Source organism: Botryllus schlosseri, chromosome 2, assembly GCF_051294905.1.
Source record: "Botryllus schlosseri isolate E-star chromosome 2, Bs_hap1, whole genome shotgun sequence".
Lineage (NCBI taxonomy): Eukaryota > Metazoa > Chordata > Ascidiacea > Stolidobranchia > Styelidae > Botryllus > Botryllus schlosseri.
The window spans coordinates 10,361,038-10,381,567 of record NC_137237.1 but is presented as its reverse complement, the minus strand read 5'-3'; the positions used below and the strand labels follow the sequence as shown (position 1 = coordinate 10,381,567).

Sequence of the window (20,530 nt, the reverse complement as noted above, 5' to 3'; positions counted from 1 at the left end):
GCGGGCGGCCTAACTGGCTGCGAATGGCACGAAATCCAAATTTTTTGACGGCAATAACTCCGCTTCTACTGGTTGGAATTGAACCAAATTTGAAGGACATCATTTTTATAGGCAAAGACAACCTAATACTTTCATGGGGTCAACAGAAAAATTTCACATTTTTCGTTATTTATTTTTATATTATAGGCTTACCATATTTTGAAAATGCAAAAAGAGGACACTTTTTCAGAAATTTGCAAGATACAAAACCGGAGTAGAATTCTCAAAAACCGGTGAATTTTTCCCACTTTGCGGTCGGTTGACTATAAAAAACAAAAAAACAAAAAAAATAAGGTCTTCACTTCCGCTCAGACCTGAAAATAACGATTTTTACTCAACATTGCCAGGTGGATGGCTAAAAAAAAAAAAAAAAAAAAAAAGGTCATCACTTCCGCTCAGAGCTCAAAAACACGTTTTTCACTCCACATTGCTTGGTGGATGACTAAAAAAAAAGGTCTTCATTTCGCTCAGAGCTGAAATCACCGCTTTTCCTCCGAAATACCCGCCGGAGCTTCACTTCTGCGCTAATTTGCGGCATATCACTCGCAATTTCCTCTATATCTGACCTAAATTTTCAAAAAGGAGGACAAAATCTCAAAAAAGAGGACAAAAGGGCGTCCTCCGAGGACACTTTCAAAAAAGTCAAAAAAGAGGACAAATCCTCTTAAAAGAGGACGTATGGTAAGCCTATTATATTATAAATAGAAACTTTCTTCTTCCGTAGCCATGCAGCTACTGGTTGGAATTGAACCAAATTTGGTGTGTAGGCTTAAGTTCGGTAACCTAACAATTTTATCAAGTAGCCAGTACGATTTGAGGAAAAAAGTCGTTTTTGAAGATCCCTGATGAACAGGGGTGTACGAGTTTTGAGCAAACGTTAAAAGGGTGTATCACGTCGAAAAAGGTTGAAGAGCACTGTTTTACGATATTCATAGCCTCTATAATCATGACCGATTTCATGATGAATTATCGAAAATTTTCGCGCTTAGCGCTGGCTCACTAAATTGTACCACCATAATTTCGTGGCGAAAGTGAACAACGTAGTGTGGGTTGCATTATCACCCAATGGGAGCCGAAGACTAAAGTTTTTGGGGGGGACGAAGTGCTGTTTCGTTCCTGCCAAGGGGTATACACCCGGAGAGGTTTAATTATTATTGAGGGGTCCTACCTTTTCTTACACACCTCACTCAACTCTACCGGTAAATCAGATTACGTGAGCAGAGAGAGGATAAAAATTGATAGCAATATAGCCAGATAGCCTATATGTAATTCAAGATCATATTGACCAATTCAGTCATGAATTACAGAAATTTCTCGCGCTGCGCGCGTTCAGACGAGAAAAGCTGACTCACCCAACGAACACCCAATTGAGATGATCAGTAGCGGTTGTAACAGCGTACAGCCTGAGGGGGGTCTGGGGGGCCGACCGGGTCAGAACAAAGACTCGAAAACTGGTATCCGCGGCTATCTTGCTAGGCGCTCAGCATTCAGCATCCACGGTTAGCATAGAGGAGAAAAACGGGGATGCGGACTAGGTGACCTTACGGTCGTATATCTCCGTCGTCAAAGCAACTCCATGGTGCAGGCGACAGAGAATATCATAATTCTTTCTCGCGTAAATTGCTAATATTTTTTACCTCAATGGCCGACACCGATATTTCTCTCGAAGTGTGATATCGACTTGATATAATCGGTCGGGCTCTAATTGTGATATTTCTTGCCATTGGTCAAATGGAATGAGTACCGCAACGGCGTAACGCAATCGCAGTGAGCGGTGCGGTTTGGTCGTGTCCACCCCACACCACTGTAGGTAGGGTTGCATTTAAAACAGACGACGTTTTAAAACACTTTGTTTAAAACAAATGCATTTTAAAAAATGTTTCTTTTTTCAAACGTTGTCCAATTATGCCGTAATTGAGTAAATACATCCGAAAAACCATGTAGTATACGAGCCTACGGACGATTTGCACACATAATAGTTGACGTATATACTATGTGGGGTAGCTGGAACCCTCGAAATAGTCGTCGATTCAGCAGTTTTAGCATGTACCCACCCACGGAATGGGTGTTGTTGATGATGATTACCGCCGACCGTAAAATATTTAATAACATAATTAAATATTCGTGACGTCATGGCAAAACAAAAACAATAAAAAAAACATGTTCAAACAAGGGCCTTGTTTTAAACATGTTTGTTTTAAATTGATTTTGTTTTAAATGCCACCCTAACTGTAGGACACTATATGACAGGGGTCTCAAACTCAAATGTGCTCGCGGGACGCGGGCAATGTTCCCTCTAATTTTTGACGAGTCTGCGCGCAATCACCAACTCACTGCGCGGTTCCATGAACAACGGTGCGTAACGACTAAAAAAGGTCATCACTTAGGATTTTTTGTGCGCAGCTTAGATTTTCTGTGCGCAGAGATCGTGTTAGCACTGCGCAGCTTAGAGGGGACATTGCTCGCGGGCCAATTTTCTAGTTTTTGAGGACGCTGCGGGCCGCAGCATCATTAATAAGGGTATTCGATGTACAATTTCTAAGTAGGCCTTATTTGGCGGGGCCTTGCAGACTGGCATTCCAAAAAAATTGTGAAAATGTAATTTACTATAGTACTATTCACGCTTAGTACGGAATAAAATCGCATTTTCAAATGTTGAATAAAATTTTTTTTTTGTGCCGCGGGCATAATTTTTCAAAATAATGAGTTATATATACCATGCGAGAGGACAAACGCATTGTGACATCGTAACAGCTGTCGCGTCATAATATTGCAGCTATTGACGTGCCACAATTATAGGTAGAATATTTTAGAATGTACCAAAGACTGATCTGTTATCAGAGCATTTGTGCAGTGCAGCCTAATTCGGGCTTCTGGTATAGTCCTGATAATGTCCTGATGTCATTGCCAATGTCAAATAAATAAAATCCGCGCTAGATTCGCTTTCGATTGGAAGTATCAATAACAACTTAAATATAATAATTATTGAATCATAGCAATAGCAGTGTTTGTTAACCTTTTTAACGATGGTATACCCCCTGTGCTTTCAACAAGATTTCTCGTACCCCCTGCCGAATTTCAACACCTTTTCTGATGGTACCTGTATTGAAATCAAAAAGCGTATTGACATAAAATCGCGCGTACCGCAAAGACTATTTTTCAGATGAATAAATTGGGACAGGAAATATTCCACTTTTTGTAGGTTTACAAAATAATTTTTTAAGCTCTAGATCAGTGGTTCTCAACCTTTTTCACCTCGCGGACCGGTAAAATTTCAAAAATTGTCTGGCGGACCGGTGAACTTTCAAAATTGAAATGAAGCCAAAATGTAATGTATGCAACCGTTTTTTGCAATTATATGGTGCTAGAGAGTGACATTAACTTTAAGATGGCATCCAGATGATTTTATGGTAGCCAGTCTGCTGAGTCGAGTTAAAATTGCCTTGACCAGATAAACGTGCTACCGCCGAGAGTCGTTCACAAACTTTCGCAACGAAGTCGGTGGGTTCTTCTCTTTGACAACACCGAGAGACAAAGCGTTTCGGAGTCATAACCAAACACCTTGTGGTTCTACCTTGCTCATTGCTAGGGCTGGGCACAGTGATTCGAGTACTCGAACCTGAATCGAGTTTGCCCCGCCCTAGCCTACTCATTGTCCACTGCCACCAGACGCATAGCCTATACTATGGCAATTACGAATATAATGCGTGCCGCAAGACAACACCTTACATAGCAACTATACCGCCATCCGCAAATCCGGGCCGAAAAAAACATTTCGTCAGCCCACACCAAAAAACGTTGGTCTTGGGCCCCACAGGACGATAAGCCAAACTTCCGGGGGATTCGCCCCCAGACCCTACAGTTGGGTGGATGTTTTCATATGTGCTTGTGAGCGCACTCGTTCTATACTCACTACTCAGTGTAAGCAGAGTTTATGTAGCTTAATCGAGCCAATAGCGCAAATTTTCGATCATTCATGATTGAATCGGTTTTCTCGCTGTCGAATTTTGGCACACCTTTCGGAGTCCTATGTTAGCCTTAATTTCATTATGTGTTGGTACGTCGTGGCGTGAAAATGGCTAACGCCATGCCTATTTTTATAAATCATGCGTGTTTCTCGGAGAAGGGCAACTAATAAGCAATACATTTAGTGACACTAAATCGCGAAAAGAAATTGAAAAATGTTGGAAAAAGAATTTTAAAAAATACACTCTGATTTATGTTCATTGGAAAAATAATTTTGGGCTCCTTTCAAGCTCGGCTCCTCTCCAATTGGGTGGTTTGCGGTCCTGCACAAAATGAATGAATCAAAAACTAAAGATCGCGCAAACTGCGCGGTTTAGCGATGAGTCAGCTCGTGTCTGTTCTGTACTTTTCGCTCGCATGTCGTCAAACGACACGTCTTGAACTTTAAGTCAAATCGAACATGTTTCCAGCCCTAATGTCACCTCACGAAGTTCTGAATCATTTTAAAATTTGATACATGATGATGTAAATAACTATACATCATGGGGACAACAGAATGCCAATGGTTTCCATACTGACCTGATTAGATAGCAATATACGCTAGACAACACAAGCCTTTTGATATATTAGCCTATACTATTCCCCACGACAGTTCGATAGTTTGTTGCAACCGTGGTCGTACCAAGTCACGGTGTTCCGAGTCACAAGTCCTTCTCTGATTTTAACGTTTGACCATAGCCTTTAGCTATAGGCTATGGTTTGACCGTACTCAACTGAAGTCATTTTTTATCACCCAGTCAGTCCGAATTCGAGTAATTTTACGAACAGTCGCGCCCAAGTCCAAATCACAATTTTCAGTCTCGAATCATCAACGAGTCATGTTTTATCATCATGTCTAGAAATGTGGCATATGTGATTTTCCACCGCATGGTAGCTTTTGAAAGTGATGTGATAGTGAAGATTGATGAGATTTAACGATTTTGGTGAAGTTTTTGAGTGATCGTTAAGTTCTCAACTCTGAAAAAGATATGTGGAAGTTGAATATATTGTCGAACACTTGAAAATCCAAAATGACGTCGCGGGCTGCACAAAACGTTCGCGCGGGCTGCGTGTTTGAGACCCCTGCACGTGATATGTTATCAAATTATATATCCCACTAACCTACGTAGGTAATAGGTAGTAGGCTAATCTATAATCAAACATGATCAGTACTGTCCGTACCATGATACTTTGATGGACTTACATTTTCATCAGAGCGTTCTTGTTCTTTTTGTAGACATGACTAATAAACGACACAACTATCTATACAAATCGAACGATATATATTTCGAATGTACATTGGATATTTTATGCATTGTGATGTTCTGAAATGATGAAATGGTATCAAATGGATGATCTTAGCAGTTCTCATGAGAAACTCGTCTAAAAAATTCTCTTTATCGATCGTTATTTTGCCATGTATACACACGTGACGCATAGCGCATCAATTATAACGCAATTTATCATTAATAATTTTATTATTATATCATCCTTTTCAATTCTCAGCTGCTGATGAAGCCAAATGTGGAAGGAGCGGTGGCGGATCATGAGAAGAGGTTTTATTGACAAAAGAGGCAAGGAATACCTCTTTTTTGCGAGATATTAGGAGGACGAAATGCGGCTATACGTCTATCAGCATGCAGTGCGCACCTCGAAGCTCTTATTGTTCATTTGAACATTATGCTTCATGTAGGCTACTGTACATTCTCGGGAACATCATACGGGAAGAGATTTGGTGATACTGATACTTTGTAGTTTAGTTCAGCTTCAGATTTGTTCATTGAGAGAGAGAGAAATAGTTTTGATTCGTCCAACCGTGAAGAAAATAGTCTAACATTGACGCATGAAATAATAACAGGAACTTAACGAAGTAGCCTAATCGATATGACTTTGGGTAGGGTCAACTGGTTTGATCACATCCTGCATTCAACAATTACAGATATTCTTTATAAATTTGGTTGCAGTTGGTTGGGATTATTGAATTCAGCATAGCATAAAATAAATAATAATAATGATAATTGGGGTCGGACATACATTGGGTTGTTGCCAGTTACCTTTATGTGACGTATTCGAGGAATGGTGATTTGATTTAGAGTAGACTCTGAGAAGATATATTTGACTAAGGTTAGCCGACAAGATAGCGTAATGGCATAGCTATAGAGCAGTGGTTCCTACCTTTCTCAACCTTTTTCGACTCATCACTCCCTTATCAACTCGACGCAAAATTTTCGCCGCCCCCCCCCTTTTACATTTTTCTTGTCAACTTCTGAGGCAAATCCAGAACAATCTGTTTTCACGTGTATTTCGTGCCGATTAGTTAACTATAGGCGTTGTAACATTTCGCCCCCTATCGTCTCCTTCGTACGCTTTCGCCCCCATCGCTTCTTCGTTATTTTCGCCCCCTGTTTCTCAAAATCGCCCACGTTGGGAACCACTGCTATAAACCGTATCCCAAAATGATTTTGTGGTTTGAGTGAACCCCCTTATGTTTTGTCATTCAATTGTAAATTTCATCAACGTTAGAATTCAAAAATGAATGTGTTGATGTAATTGAGGGTGAAACTCGGTAGCGCACATATGCTTCCGTCCCCGCAGATTGCAATACAGAGCACCAACAATCAATAGTAGGCATCGTGACGACTCGTTGACTAACACTGCCGAAGCTATTGAGTAATGATTCAAAAGTGAAAATCGCCCGAAATCTCCATTGAATACGAAACCTGCGCTGGAATGGAGTTAACCCGAACTATACCCAAGCATTAAGCGCGACCGGAGTTTGAGTAACAGTAACAGCGTCCTTGAATGCAGGCCTATGACTTTACTCTGCTGCCATTCCCGATCTTCGCGCATTGTAAAAAAGATTTAGTCCAAAATGACATTAACTAAAGTTACTAAACTAACTGAATTGAGGAAGTTGGCCTATAGTTAACATATAGCAGCCTATAGGTCGTGGGTTCGATTCCCGGCCGGGTCAGACCAAAGACCTGATTAGTAACACTGGTATCCATGGCTTCCCTGCTTGGCGCTCATGCATTACTGGGATAGCATGGAGGGGTGGTGCATGACTTAGAAAGCCGTAAAGGCTATATCTGCACTTCCTTGTCCAGCGGCATATGCACATCATGCACTCATGGTATGCATATGCGCAGATCGCGTGTATGTGTATCATGAGTCGGTGTATATGCCGCAAAAAAACAAACATCAAGGACAAAAATGAACTACGTCCTTTCCTATAGCTACAACTAATATTATAATATAAATGTGCAAATGTGGCAAAAACAGAATGCCCCAGAATTTCGGAAGTATATTACTACCAAGAGAAAAAGGGCCGCGACTTTCCGGCCCAATCTCGATTCAGTCTACTTGATGCCTAAAAAGCTACCTTGATGTGATTACTAAAAAAGGTCATTGCACCAAGCTCATCTAAATTTACGCTATTCCATGCCTACAATAAGCAAATTATTGACGAACAATGTCACCTCTTTCACAGCCCCACATTCACGGCCTCATTGCCAAATGATTATCTGTTTTGTAGGTTATTGATAATGTATCTCAACATTACCCTTTCGCGGACACAGAGGTCCGTGAACAACAGTTTGAGAACCCCTGCTATTGATGGTCCGGCTTCTTGATAGGTGGGACGTAAAACTGCCTCCCCGGCTTTCTTCGCTAGGCTGTCAGCAATCCGAGACAGCGTTGGCAGGAACCTATGGTGGTGCAGAGTGCAGGTAAGTCACTATAGTCAGTGCTTTCCAACCTTTTTTCGGTCAGCGACCCATCAAACTTTTCATCAAACTTTCATTGTGTTGCCGAAACTGAGATTTGGTATGACCAACCGGCTATCCGACAGTCATCGAGCATGTCTAGCTACATTCAAGTCAAAATACAAACAATTTTTACTGAATCAATACTATTTAGCCCTCTATTTTACCGGACTACGACCACGACCTGACATATCGATCTCGCCGTCTGACACATGCCACCTTTTGATTATCACCGGTCCTCTTATATTATCTTCTTTTACTTTTCATTCAGTGTGCATGGGTCCTTTTTTTATATCGCCTAGGCCAGGTGGGTGTCTGATTTCGTAGACTACTTCAAGTCGTTTCGACGCCTTCCTATCTTTCATTGTGTCGCAGCGTGCCCGGTCAATACATCAGACAATGCTATTACCGAGAGGGACAGTTGCACACGAACGAGAATACTATTACCGAGAATGAAAATTACCAACAAAGACACTACCGCGAGTGGACATTACCGAGAAAATAATAAAATCATTCACATTATTGTTGCCCTATTGATCGAATATTAGAGCATGACGATCAGTAATAATGAAAAGAATAAAATGTAGAGCAGACGTGTTACTCTTCCAATCGAACCGAATAATCTCAAAATGTATCACGATATGTTAGATATATGATTATTATATAGGGTTGCCATACGTCCAGAATTTCCAGGACATGTCCGGAATTTCACTGTTCAAACTGCGTCCGTGAGGAATTTCTAAAATATGCCTATATATATGTCCGGAATTTTGAAGGCTTGACGTAGGCTCATAATTTTTTCGTAAATCGACATAATAACAATATATATGGGGAGATTTCTGCTACATGAAATTGTTCTTCGCGCTTCATGCGATTTACTATCACATTTATTGATTTTAATATGCGGGGACTATACCACCTTCGCAAAAACTGCAATAAAAAATAAATAAAAATAACCTTCATTTACTGAAATAAGCCTAATCGTAATCGTAATTATAGGATAACGGTGTTAGAGACGGTGAAGGCTATTTAAGTGCTTTATTCAAAGATAGTGGTTATAAACGTGGGTGTCATTTGCCTTTATTCTAGGATTTGCGAAGATGTTGAACGTAATCAGCTTCCAAAATAGCCTGTGAGTAGGTCTGGGGAAAGGCGCTGACTTCTTTTAGTAATCAGCTCGTCAAATTTTGATCTGGGCCACGGAGCGTTTTCAAATTGGAGGGGAGTCGCGACCATAATAGGTTGAAAACCACCGGATGCGGGATGCTCATAAAGCTCCGTGGTACGCACCGGCATTCGGCAGATATAGATAATTTTATCGGTGTGATATAAACAATTGAACATGACTTCACGTTGTACATTGTACATTTACGCTCCCAGTATTTTCGAAGTCATCATCCTCCCGCTGAGTTAATCCAATTATACCGGCCTTTCCGTTGGGAAGCGAGCGCCTTACAATAGCATCAGCAGTATTAATTGAAGATGCAATTGTCCAGGCCAGCGGTGATATCGTGCGCACCAGGCCAGCTATATTTAAATGTCAGTACTATTCTCAATGACGCAAGCCCCATCATAGTTTTATGTTAAACTTTATTTTTATTGTCCCCGTGACACAAGCAGTGACAGTAAGTCGACATTCAAGGAATTTTGATCACCGCTGTTGAGATTACCGAAACCCTATGTGGGTATATTCGCCGTCAAATCTCGTTCTCGATTATCTCGTTCTCGGTAATGTACTTCTCGGTCGTGTCTTTCTCGGTAATGTCTGTTCTCGGCCATGTCTTTTTCAGTATGTCATTCTCGTTAACAGGGCCGTAACAGCAATTCGTCAGGCCCCCAAAAAAACTTTGGTCTTGAGCCCCCATAGGGTTAAAGACCGAACGTCTGGGGGGCTTCGCCCCCCACACCCCCCTCCGGTGATACACTGTTTACCACTATTCATCATATTCAATGGGAGTTTCTTTAGTGAGCCAGCTTTTATCACCTAAGCGCGCGAAGCGCGGAAAATTTCTAGAATTCATGATTTCATCGGTCAGTATGATCGGGAATTGCATACATTGTTATCAATTTTTATCTTCTCTCTGCTCACGTAATCAGATTTGCCGGAAGAGCTGAGTGAGGTGTGTTTGAAAAGGTAGGACCACTCAATTATAATTAAACATCTTCGGGCGTATACCCGTTGGCAGGAACGAAACAGCACCTCGTCAAGCCCCCAAAAACGTGGGTCTTGGACTCCCATAGGGTGATAAAACGACCCCCTCTCATCACGTTGTTCGCGTTTGTCACGAAATTACCTGTACTGTATTGTGAGCCAGCTCGAAGCGCGAAAATTTTCGATAATTTATGATAAAATCGGTCAATCAGATCGGTGATTGCATATATAATATGCTATCAATTTATTGTCCTCTCTACTCACGTAATTAGATTTACCGGTAGAGCTGAGTGAAGTGTCTCGAAAACGTGAGGGCCCGTAAATAATGATTAAACATCTTCGGGCGGGCGGAACCGTTGATATGACTTCGTTACATGATGTTATATCGTGACTTCCAGTCTGCTATATCAAAAAATATAGAACCGCCCAAACGTAGGCTTCTAAAATAAGAGACGCACACGATTTCAAATTGGTATTTCTTCACTGGCATAAAATTTTTCCCAGCGGGATGGTATTTGTCTTGTGAGGTTCAGATTGCAAAGACAGGAACATTCGGCGCCAGTCATTTATGCGCCTATGGACATGGACAATTAAACCTATATGTATTTTGTATAGGCCTATATAGCGAAGTCTTTGGTCTGCATAAGGGCATAGACCTTTTCGGCCAAGCTTTTCTTGCTGCCAATCTTTCTGGCACACTTCTTGGAGTCGCATGTTATATGGCCTAAAACTTGAGTGTATGTCTTGGTGGGTCGTGGCGCAGTAATGGCCCAATACCCAATAATAAAGATAAATGGCTACTTGACTACTGGCTACTTGAAAAAATTGCATAAATTTTCAAAAAATACTCTATGATTTATACTAATTCACGAAATAATTTTGGGCCCCCCATCGAGCTCGCCCCCCCCCCAATTGGGGGGTTTGGGGTGCGGCAGTTACGGTGCTGCTCGTTAATGTCCATTCTCGGTGATGTACATTCTCGGTAATGTCCATTCTCGGTAATAGTATTCTCGGTAATACCATTCTCTGTATTAGTATATGGAACCGTATCGCAGTCCTGTGGTGCATTGAAATGATGAAAATACTAGCAATAAATTGAATTGAATTGAAATCGAATAAAAACGTAGCCTACTTCAAGGCACAATGCGTCGTGGGAGTAACGAATTAAACCATATGCAGACAAATGACCTTAGCGACAATTCGGCAGACAGGAATTAATACACGCAGCAGAAGATTACAAACGAGAACGCGCGTATCTATTCAGTAATTCGTCTTTTACGTCAAGTACAAAGATGTTCCAAGTAACTTGCGTCGCGGCAATTGTTCGATAATTATATAACAACAACTCGGACTGGATTGCTGTATTTCCCGATCAGCGTTCGCAAGGTCCTTGAGAGGAAGAAGGGAATTCAAATTCTCAGGCACAGGCTATGTGCTGATTTTCATGACAACGCAAAAAGTTGTTGTGAAGTCTTTTTCTTCAGTTGTAAATCAAGTCTAGATGTTGAGCTCTCGGCGATCTGTATCGCGACGAACTGTTCAGTGTTCACTGTAGTGTTGACTTTGTTCATGTTCTGTTCAGTTTTTCACGTGACCTTCAGTTTATCAGCCCGTTGGCGATATCGCAAGTCGTAACGACATAGTATATAAACATAATAACCCAAAAATTATGAGTCGTAGAAGACTTGCTCCAACTACAGACCTATTTTACCGTACAGCATAAGATATGCATAGATTGCATTCCACAGTCGTAAGATTATTTGCTTATGCTGAAAAATGAGCCCTGCGATGATTCAGCCGAATCATCGAAATCAACCTGAATTCACTGCCACAGTTCTGAGTTCTACATGCTATAGTATAACTGCAATCAAAGTTAGTTTATTAGTCGTAGATGCGTAACTATTTAGCATTTCCCGTGTGTCCTTGGTGTAATGAACACTGAACAGTGACCAGTGTTGTTAACAATGTACCATGTATGGAGTACTAGAACTGCTTCAGTATTTCTGTAGGCTACAGTTCGCGGTGTTCAGCGACATGGAACGCTTCTGTTTATTTGTGAAAGTTGGTTTTGTACGATACATTAGCGGATCAACGAAAAGTGCTGAGCTGAGAGCTGTATCAGTTGGACTGTTAGATATATACGACAGGGAAGGATAATGTAACTTTAGTTATTATTGTTGTTTAAAAATTAAAATAAAACATAGTGAGGCTTCTCGCATTATAGTCTTTTGCATCACAACAACAACATACATATTATATCCCGCCCATTAGTACTGACTGAATAAGACAGACAGAACGAAACAAATACAGCGTCAGAGCGATACCAAACCATAGTTAAATGATTAGTATTATCTAAATTCTAAACATACATCAGTATGAGTATTCATTTGCATATTGGGTATATTGCAACAGTAGCGGAACTTGACGGTATTCCTGTAGTAGCAAAGTTGCTGACCGATATATATTCGATCAGCTTTGCTGGCTACGTAACCTACATGTAAGTCCTGTACTGCGGTTTGCGAGTTCTTTAATCCACATATACTCAAACACGAAACATATTTAGAGAGAATATGACGTTCAGGGTTACAAATGAGTCTCCGAGTATTTCGCAGTTCTCGCGTTAAAAGTACTCGACAGGCGATAGTGAACTACAATATACATTAAATAATAAAAAATGTGTCATGTTTTGCGGACGAATTCAATGATATGCTCCAGCATTTACTTGTAAGAATCTTTATTCGTCTACATTACATATAAACATCGCGCAACAAAAATGTAACACTAGACATGCGACATGCGAGGTAGACGGGAGGCTCGATATGATGATATAACAGAGTCTCCAGAGCCGAGCCACCCAGGACAGGAGCAATTATCACAGTTGATGAATAAAGGAGAATTATTATGGACAGAGGGGCTTCATTTCCACGCGTTGCCTTGCATACCAAGAGCACTGTTTGACGGTATCGGATAATAAACATTGCTCACACAAAAGAGAGTCACTACATCCGATTATTGAGTCGGCAATTGCTCGATTTACTACTCGAATTACTATTTGCTTGAGATTAGGCACAGCAAACTATCGTAAATCGTGCGTCTAGACTAGTAATGACTTCCGGCTTCACTTGTCCTGTACGCACACCACTCGCACAGTCTATGTCAATTGTTTTTGCACATGTTCATTGTTCATATAAGGAGCTAGTTTACATCCGCTACGGCAATGCTGTCTGTTATGCTGATGAAACAGCGTTTCTTGCAAGTTGGTCGGCGGTTTCATTGCGTTGAATACGCCATTGCCACATCCATTGTTCTTTGATTTGGTGAATCTTCTCAACTATCTCGGTGATTTGGAAAGGAGGAGCGTAATTGAAATTTGCCATCCATGTGCATTGTGCAATATATCGCCAAGTATGGCGACTCTTCCTTGGATATTATTCGATGTCCAAGATAGGGAACTTGAACGATGGGTCATTAGTTTCGCTGAACAGGCCTAATAATAGGATGACAAAGAATTGGCAGAGGACGTCTTATTATTGGGAATATCAAAGTCATATCCACATTCCACACCCTGTCGCAATCATGAATGAGAACCGTCTGTGAAAATCAGATATACCGATAAAATGTGATCTAAACTTTTAAAGATATCGATTTACTGACATAGGGGGTACGACTTGCTTATTTTGTGGCACAAAGATAAGTTCACGTTTGGTGGAGTATATAAGTCTAACGCTCTCACGATTGCATCTAATTATTCCCTGTCGCACAGTAATGAACATTATGCACTGCACAGCTTTCGCCTTTAATAATACGTGATAACCTAATATTGATTTTTACCGTCGTTTGATTCGCGCAGTTACTCAAGTGCTCTTTTGGTCTTATCACTTTAGGATTTCGAGGTTCACACTAGTTGTCAATCTTGGTTACGATAAACTGATAGCTATATCATATGTTTTTATCTGTTTGACCTCGAGTAGAGGTGATTTGTTCTTGTGATACGAAATCAGGTACGCGGATGGCGGATTGACCTATAGGTAACAGATACAGAATGCAGGTGGGACTTCGAAACAACCCAGAGCTTTATACTAGCCGCGCCGTGAGGCACCCGAATTGAGTTACTCGGCCAGTCGGGTCGAACTCGTCGCAGATATTTCTAAGCCAAAGACGACCCTCATTCCTGTCTGCTCGGCATGTTTGTGTGATAGTATAGTGCAGTAGTTCTTGGCGAACCTGGTCCAAATTCTATCACATGGGTTTCAATTTCGGAATTCGCGTTGGCAACACCGACGTAAATGAAGCCCTTCTGTATATTGAACCACGGGATATTGTTATTTGGAGGGTACTTCACATTATAGATTGCGCATGCGCATACGGCATACTTCGATCGATCACTCTGTACCTACTACATAGCCTATGCTCGCGATCCGCATGCATTCAAAACGATCTGCCGACCGACAGTTGTGAGAGCGTCCGCCGTGCGAGCGGTCGAACGAGAATAGCCTCACGTTGTAGTTATCACTATCCACGATCATGATAAAGAGTGTCTACTGTCCAGTGTCCAGTGTCCAGTCACTTTCAAAGAGGTCTGTCTATCTATTCTATTCGTTTGTATTCATTTGTATCCGGTACAATGGCAAGGATAGCGCCATGATTCTCGAACTGGAACATATAGTTGAGCATGACGAACAAATTCATTCAGTCCAAACTAATATTCCTGTGTATACCATCAACTCCCGATAGCAGGAATTTATGACGCTAACAGTTGGTCGCTATATGTTACAATTCACAATTTATCCGCGACGTCGTGTCATAATATATAGACCCTCCCTTATCTTTCTACGTCGACATCAACATGTTGGTACCACTGGTATGGAACTCGCAAGTCAGAGCGATATGTCTCAGCAGTCCTCACGAAGGTTCTAATATAGGTATAGGTTCTAATTTAATCACAAAATTATTATTTAACAAGCTTTGTTAACTGTTGACATGGAGGATTTTAAGCTTTATGTCATTCATATTTAGAGTTCGCTATTGCTTATGGCTTCGAATTCTAATTTGACGTATAGAATTTTGACTAGCAATGATGAATCTGAAGTTGTAAGATTCGTGCAAGATCACTTCATTCCTGTGGAGCCAGCACTGGTTGCTGCTAACGTTCGGGCCGAAGAAGAACATGCGTTTCCTAGTGTTATAATCAAGGTAATCTAGGCACGTAACTTTCGTTCAAATCCGCGAATTACGAATGGTATAATATTAAGAAGTTATATAGTTAATTACAATAATATGTCAACAAACATAAATGGGCGGGGGTTCGATTATTAGTTCCAAGAGTTTCTATAAAGCTTCCGAGTTCCGACAATGTTGCTCAATAGCATTGTTCGTAATTTAGACATGCTTGGACTAAATTTACGTATTTGTGATTCATGAGTTATACCGCCACGCTTCCGTCAAAATTGCCACACATTCAACAACTATTTGTGACATCACATCCACTCGATTAAATTCCTGACGGTCACAAATCATTTGCTAGCCGTGGTGTTAGTCATAAATCTATTTTAGAGCTATTAGCTTATTAAAGAATTGTTGATCCTTGTATTATTATTGTAAATTGTCATCTAGGGAAATAGAATGATGGGTGACATATAAGTAGGTTGCTCCAAATTTGAAGTAATTTATAAGTACGTTCGTTCGAATTTGAAATACGCCTTGGCGTCTGAATATGTTCGATTGAGACATCTCATACATCCTTAGAATTCGTTGTGGCAAGGAGTCAGTATTGGAGTGTTCGATGGTACCAACGGAAATCTCTGTGCGATTAGAATAAATATGCTCGGGAAGAACGATCATTGCCTACCATATGAAGATAATGACAGCATGCACACGGAAAAGCAATTGGTTGTGCACCGGGTTTGTATGTTTGCATCTTGAGAAATTTTATATTGTACAAGGATTCCGCTAGAAGACAGAAAAAAAAGGTTCAATCTTTTAGATTCTTGAATATGCGAATGAAGGTTTGGAGGATTACCTATGTAAAAAGAACTGTATGCAGCATGTGTTCGTGATCGTAAATCAAGCATACGCCAGACGAGGTATCGCCACTGAACTTTATAAGCGGTGAGCAATGAGCATATTCAATCTAACATGCTTTATGTTTATGACTATATGGTACGGTAGGAGCAATTATAACTCGTACCACGAGATTTTTTTCGTAACGTGCCAGTGCGGTATCGTACAGCAATTTCGTAAGACGGGTACGATTGCAGGACCACATAAATTTCGAAGAGATATTAATATTCCCAAAATGCCTGATGTTGTGGAGCGTATAGTATCGAATGTTACATTCGATAGTTATTATTATTATTATTAATGGCACATTTGCAGTGGCGCTTATCGCCTTTTTCAGGCTTTGTGCGCCACGACACGAATATTTGAAATGTTCATAATTCTTTGCCTTTCGTATTGTTGAGGACGACTTCCCTCACTCAGACGGTCTCTCTCGCTCCCATGCGTCCCCATCGTTGTCTTTGCTGCCGACTTCTAGCACGTCTCACTTTTAATCTGAGCTTTTTAATGCACTGCAACTGCAATGAGGTCGACGTTGAGAAGCCCAGAGAAACCTCCGACACATAGAAGTTGGTCCGAACCAGGATTCGAACCACTGCCATTGGTGTCGTGACGCTGGTGCTTAACCTGCGAATACACTGCATCGTCATGTCAGGCCGGAAGCACTGAATGAATTGTATCCTAATCAGATTCCAAAACGCGGAATGAATATTCATCAGAAACAATTTGTTTGTTTGTTTTTCTTGTGTTTTTGACACAGTGCTTAACTTAAACTCAACTCCATGCGAGTATGATGACTTGCAGTGTTGGAATGACTCGAGTCATGACTTGACTCGAGTCAGACTCGAGTCAACTTTTTCGCATGACTTGACTTGACTCGAGTCACTTTGCAAAAATGACTTGACTTGATTGACTCGTGACTCGGAGCAAAATTCACGAGTCAATTTCAAGTCATCTAGTAAACGGTGTCGATTAAATCGCTGCATCTTTTTATGTTCGGATTGTTCGCGATACGCCGGTGTGACTTGTGAGAGCAATCAGTCATTCACTGATTGTAATTTTCACAGATCCTCCATTGCTACATCACATATAAATTGACCGAAAACGAAATGATAACAGCTTATGTTTATGTACTAGCTGTAGAATAATCTAATAGCAACGTATCTCTGTTTGTTAGACGGTTCAGTGCTTGCATCGCGAAGTGCCCACCTTAGCCAACCCTCTTGTATGATTTGAATCGAACGAATATAGTTTATGCGTTTATAATCTCACGGATGAGTGGATGGGTAGTGTAATGTACCATATCAATTTGTTTGAACTTCTCGGCGCCTCGTACCCGATCCTCAATTTTGGCTCACGTATTTTAGCTCTCAGCGTGCGTGAGCGATACAACGCCTTTTTGCACGTATATTTAACTTGATACTCTTTAATTGATTCGAGATATTTGACCAATCAATCTGTCATTCACACAGCTAGCAAAATGTAATGACTTTGAATCATCACTCATACTTCGAAAATTCAATTTGACTCGAATTGTGACTTGACTCGTGACTTGACTTGACTTGACTCGACTTGACTCGAGTCACCTCCAAAAAACGAGTGACTTGACTTGACTCGAGTCACCTTCGAAAATCGATTGACTTGACTTGACTTGAGTCTAAATGTGCAATGACTCGAGATGACTCGTGACTTGAAGGTAGTGACTTGATCCCAACACTGATGACTTGATCAAAAATCGACTGAAGACCATATTTCAAACATCCTAAAAAGGCCCTTCAAAAGAGTCATTTCTAAAATTCACTGTGCAGTGTGCACTGTGCATACCTCTTATTTACATGCTGTAGGCCAAGGTGGGTGTCTGATTAAAAGACACCCTCCTATCTTTTCTTTATATCGCAGTCTTGTGGTGTAGCCTATTAATAAAATGATGATCTAACTACATTGTTATGCAGCCTGATGACAGTAGCATTATGCACTGCAATTCACAATTTAGGATGAGTATGGCAGTGATCTATAAACTATAACATTCCCAAATTCGCAAATTCGGCCAAAAATAAAACTTTTATAAATCAGTCTGGTGATTCTATTTTCAGGTCGGAAGAATTAGCTCGAGAGAATGGTTGCGAGATAATGAAAGCAACCTGCACGAATTGTTACACCCGCCGAAGCGTAGAGAAGGCCGGATATGTCAAAGTGAAGGAAGTGCCTTACGCCACATACGTAGACGGAGCAACTGGTCGCAAACCTTTTGTCGACATACCTCCTCCGCACACCAGTGTATCGGTGTTAATCAAAACTCTTCATGTCAGCTAGTCCAACTGGTCCCAACGGAGTAAAGTTCATCCACCAAATACTACTCATACAAAAATAAATTTAAAACAAACATGCTTAAAACAAGCCCCTTGTTAACATGAATTTTATAGTTTTATTTTCCAAGCCATTACATCACGCATATTCAATTGTGACGTCATAGTGGATTGATATTCACAATTGAACATAAGGGTAAATATAGCTCATTTGACGAAATAGGCTTCGAACCCCTGTCATATACGGACCAAAAATATCTTTAACCAGGACTACATCGTCTTGCAGCATTTGTACGGTTGGCGGTAATCATCATCTGAACATTCATCCGTACCATAATGATCTATCTACGTACCACCCATCCCATATCGTATACGTCGGCTATATCGAGTGATAATCGTCGTCTGCAGGCTCATGCAACATGTTTTTGGAAAGTATTTACATGATTATGGCGCAATTATTCAACTAAAAAAACACGATTTAAAAAAGGCCTTTGTTCAAAACACTGTTTAAAACATGTTTTAAACAAAGTATTTTAAACAACCATTTGTTTTAAATGCAACCCTACCCATAATACTTCATCAATGCTTCACGTTACTGGTAGGTTACATCTCTGTGAAATTTCGAATCCGGTATTGGATAGAGACATATATAATATATATATAATAAAAAAAATTAGTTATGATTTATATTTATGTTTGTAGTACATATGGTACCGGGTCTCTCGCCTCGATGGCGATGCATTTACCAACTGCGTCAACTCACCCACGTAACGACGAACGCTTGAGTTTCTACAGTACGCAATTTTTCGACTTTCTGATATTATCGTAATCACCATGGAAAAATCTTAGTCTAAAGAAGTGGTTCTCAACCGGTGCGCCGCGAGAGAATGTAATAAACAGCAAGCAAATTCTGAGAATGGCATAGTTGACGGTTCTATTATTTTTATCCGCTCATGACACGTACCAAGGATATCTAGAATTCGGACTCCGGACTCGGACCCGCAGCCCGTTGGTATTGCAGCGTTGCAACGTGTATTACTACGATACCTCGCCACTCAGGGTACTCGAAGTGCACGGCTGCCGCGAACTATTTTTCCCTTTCAAAGGGTGCCGCGAGGTCTAAAAGGTTGAGAACCACTGGTCTGAAGGCACACCATAATCGGAAGTCGAAGGCACATCGTTACATTTTGAGTTTCCTAATTATTGCCCAACTATTCGGTTGTTAATATTCGACCGAAGCTGTGTATTAGGCTAAATGTTTATAATTGACATACAATGATTACTCATGGTGTTGTATTGATTGTCTCTTCTACATTATGCAATAAACGTTTACCGATTGCCGTAATCGATTGACGAGGAGAGGATTTTCAAATATAAGCGTGACCGCAATCAATTACACTCGAAAATAACCTGAAGTTATCGTAACGCATTGCTTCACATCAGGTCAATTCTCTGTAAAAAGATTGGTTATTCAAATTTGTACTTTACGAGGACCGTGAGATAACTGAACGTGGGTGAACACGGAATAGTGCGTGATATCAGGTTATTCATATAGGTACATCACAAGTATTAGCTGTGCGCGTCATTGCATGACGGCATCTCGCAGTATCTGTAATAGAACGGTTGCAGGTATACATTGTTCATGTTCAACTACGAGAAACGCTATTCGTTATGGTAGAACTTCATGTTCACATAGTTCACTTTATCTTATTTACCTATGGCTCTACTTGCAACGGGCACCCATCGTTATTTCGCAATTCTTTGCTCAATTTGAATCTGCCGCCAACTATAACCGCTGAGGCGCTTATGCATGTTGTGGCCAAAGTTGAGTAACTTTGGGTTGTGGTAGAATGAAAATCGTTGGAATGCGAAATCGTCAGCTATAATGTTGGGCAATGGATATATTTTGGCGTAACCAGCAAATGATGTTACGTTTAAAAAGAAAATTGATCCTCCAATGCGTTAAACATCTTCACGACTATATGTACCTTCACGCCGTATAAGTAGCCTACAATGCACAAGACGCAAATGCGTATCCAAAGTAGGCCCGAATTAACATTTAGCCAGGACCGTAACAGTACTTCATTAGCCCCCTCCCAAAAAAAAAAAACGTTGGTCTTGGGCCCCCATAGGGTAGGGTTATATTTTGGAAATGTGTAAAGAGGACATTTTTTACAAATTTTCAGACTTGCAAAACCGGTAGTAAA

At 40.7% G+C, this 20,530-nt stretch overlaps 1 protein-coding gene across 1 annotated transcript; it reads left to right on the top strand.

Moving 5' to 3' along the window:
• The first annotated feature begins 14,944 nt into the window (after positions 1 to 14,944).
• Positions 14,945 to 19,668, top strand: LOC145433461 (uncharacterized). The gene is made up of 4 exons (XM_080310575.1): positions 14,945 to 15,153; positions 15,706 to 15,861; positions 15,944 to 16,068; positions 18,111 to 19,668. Exons 1-4 carry the CDS (start codon positions 14,992 to 14,994, stop codon positions 18,328 to 18,330), a joined length of 663 nt encoding a protein of 220 aa, XP_080166701.1. The 5' UTR covers positions 14,945 to 14,991; the 3' UTR covers positions 18,331 to 19,668.
• Positions 19,669 to 20,530: the final 862 nt, after the last annotated feature.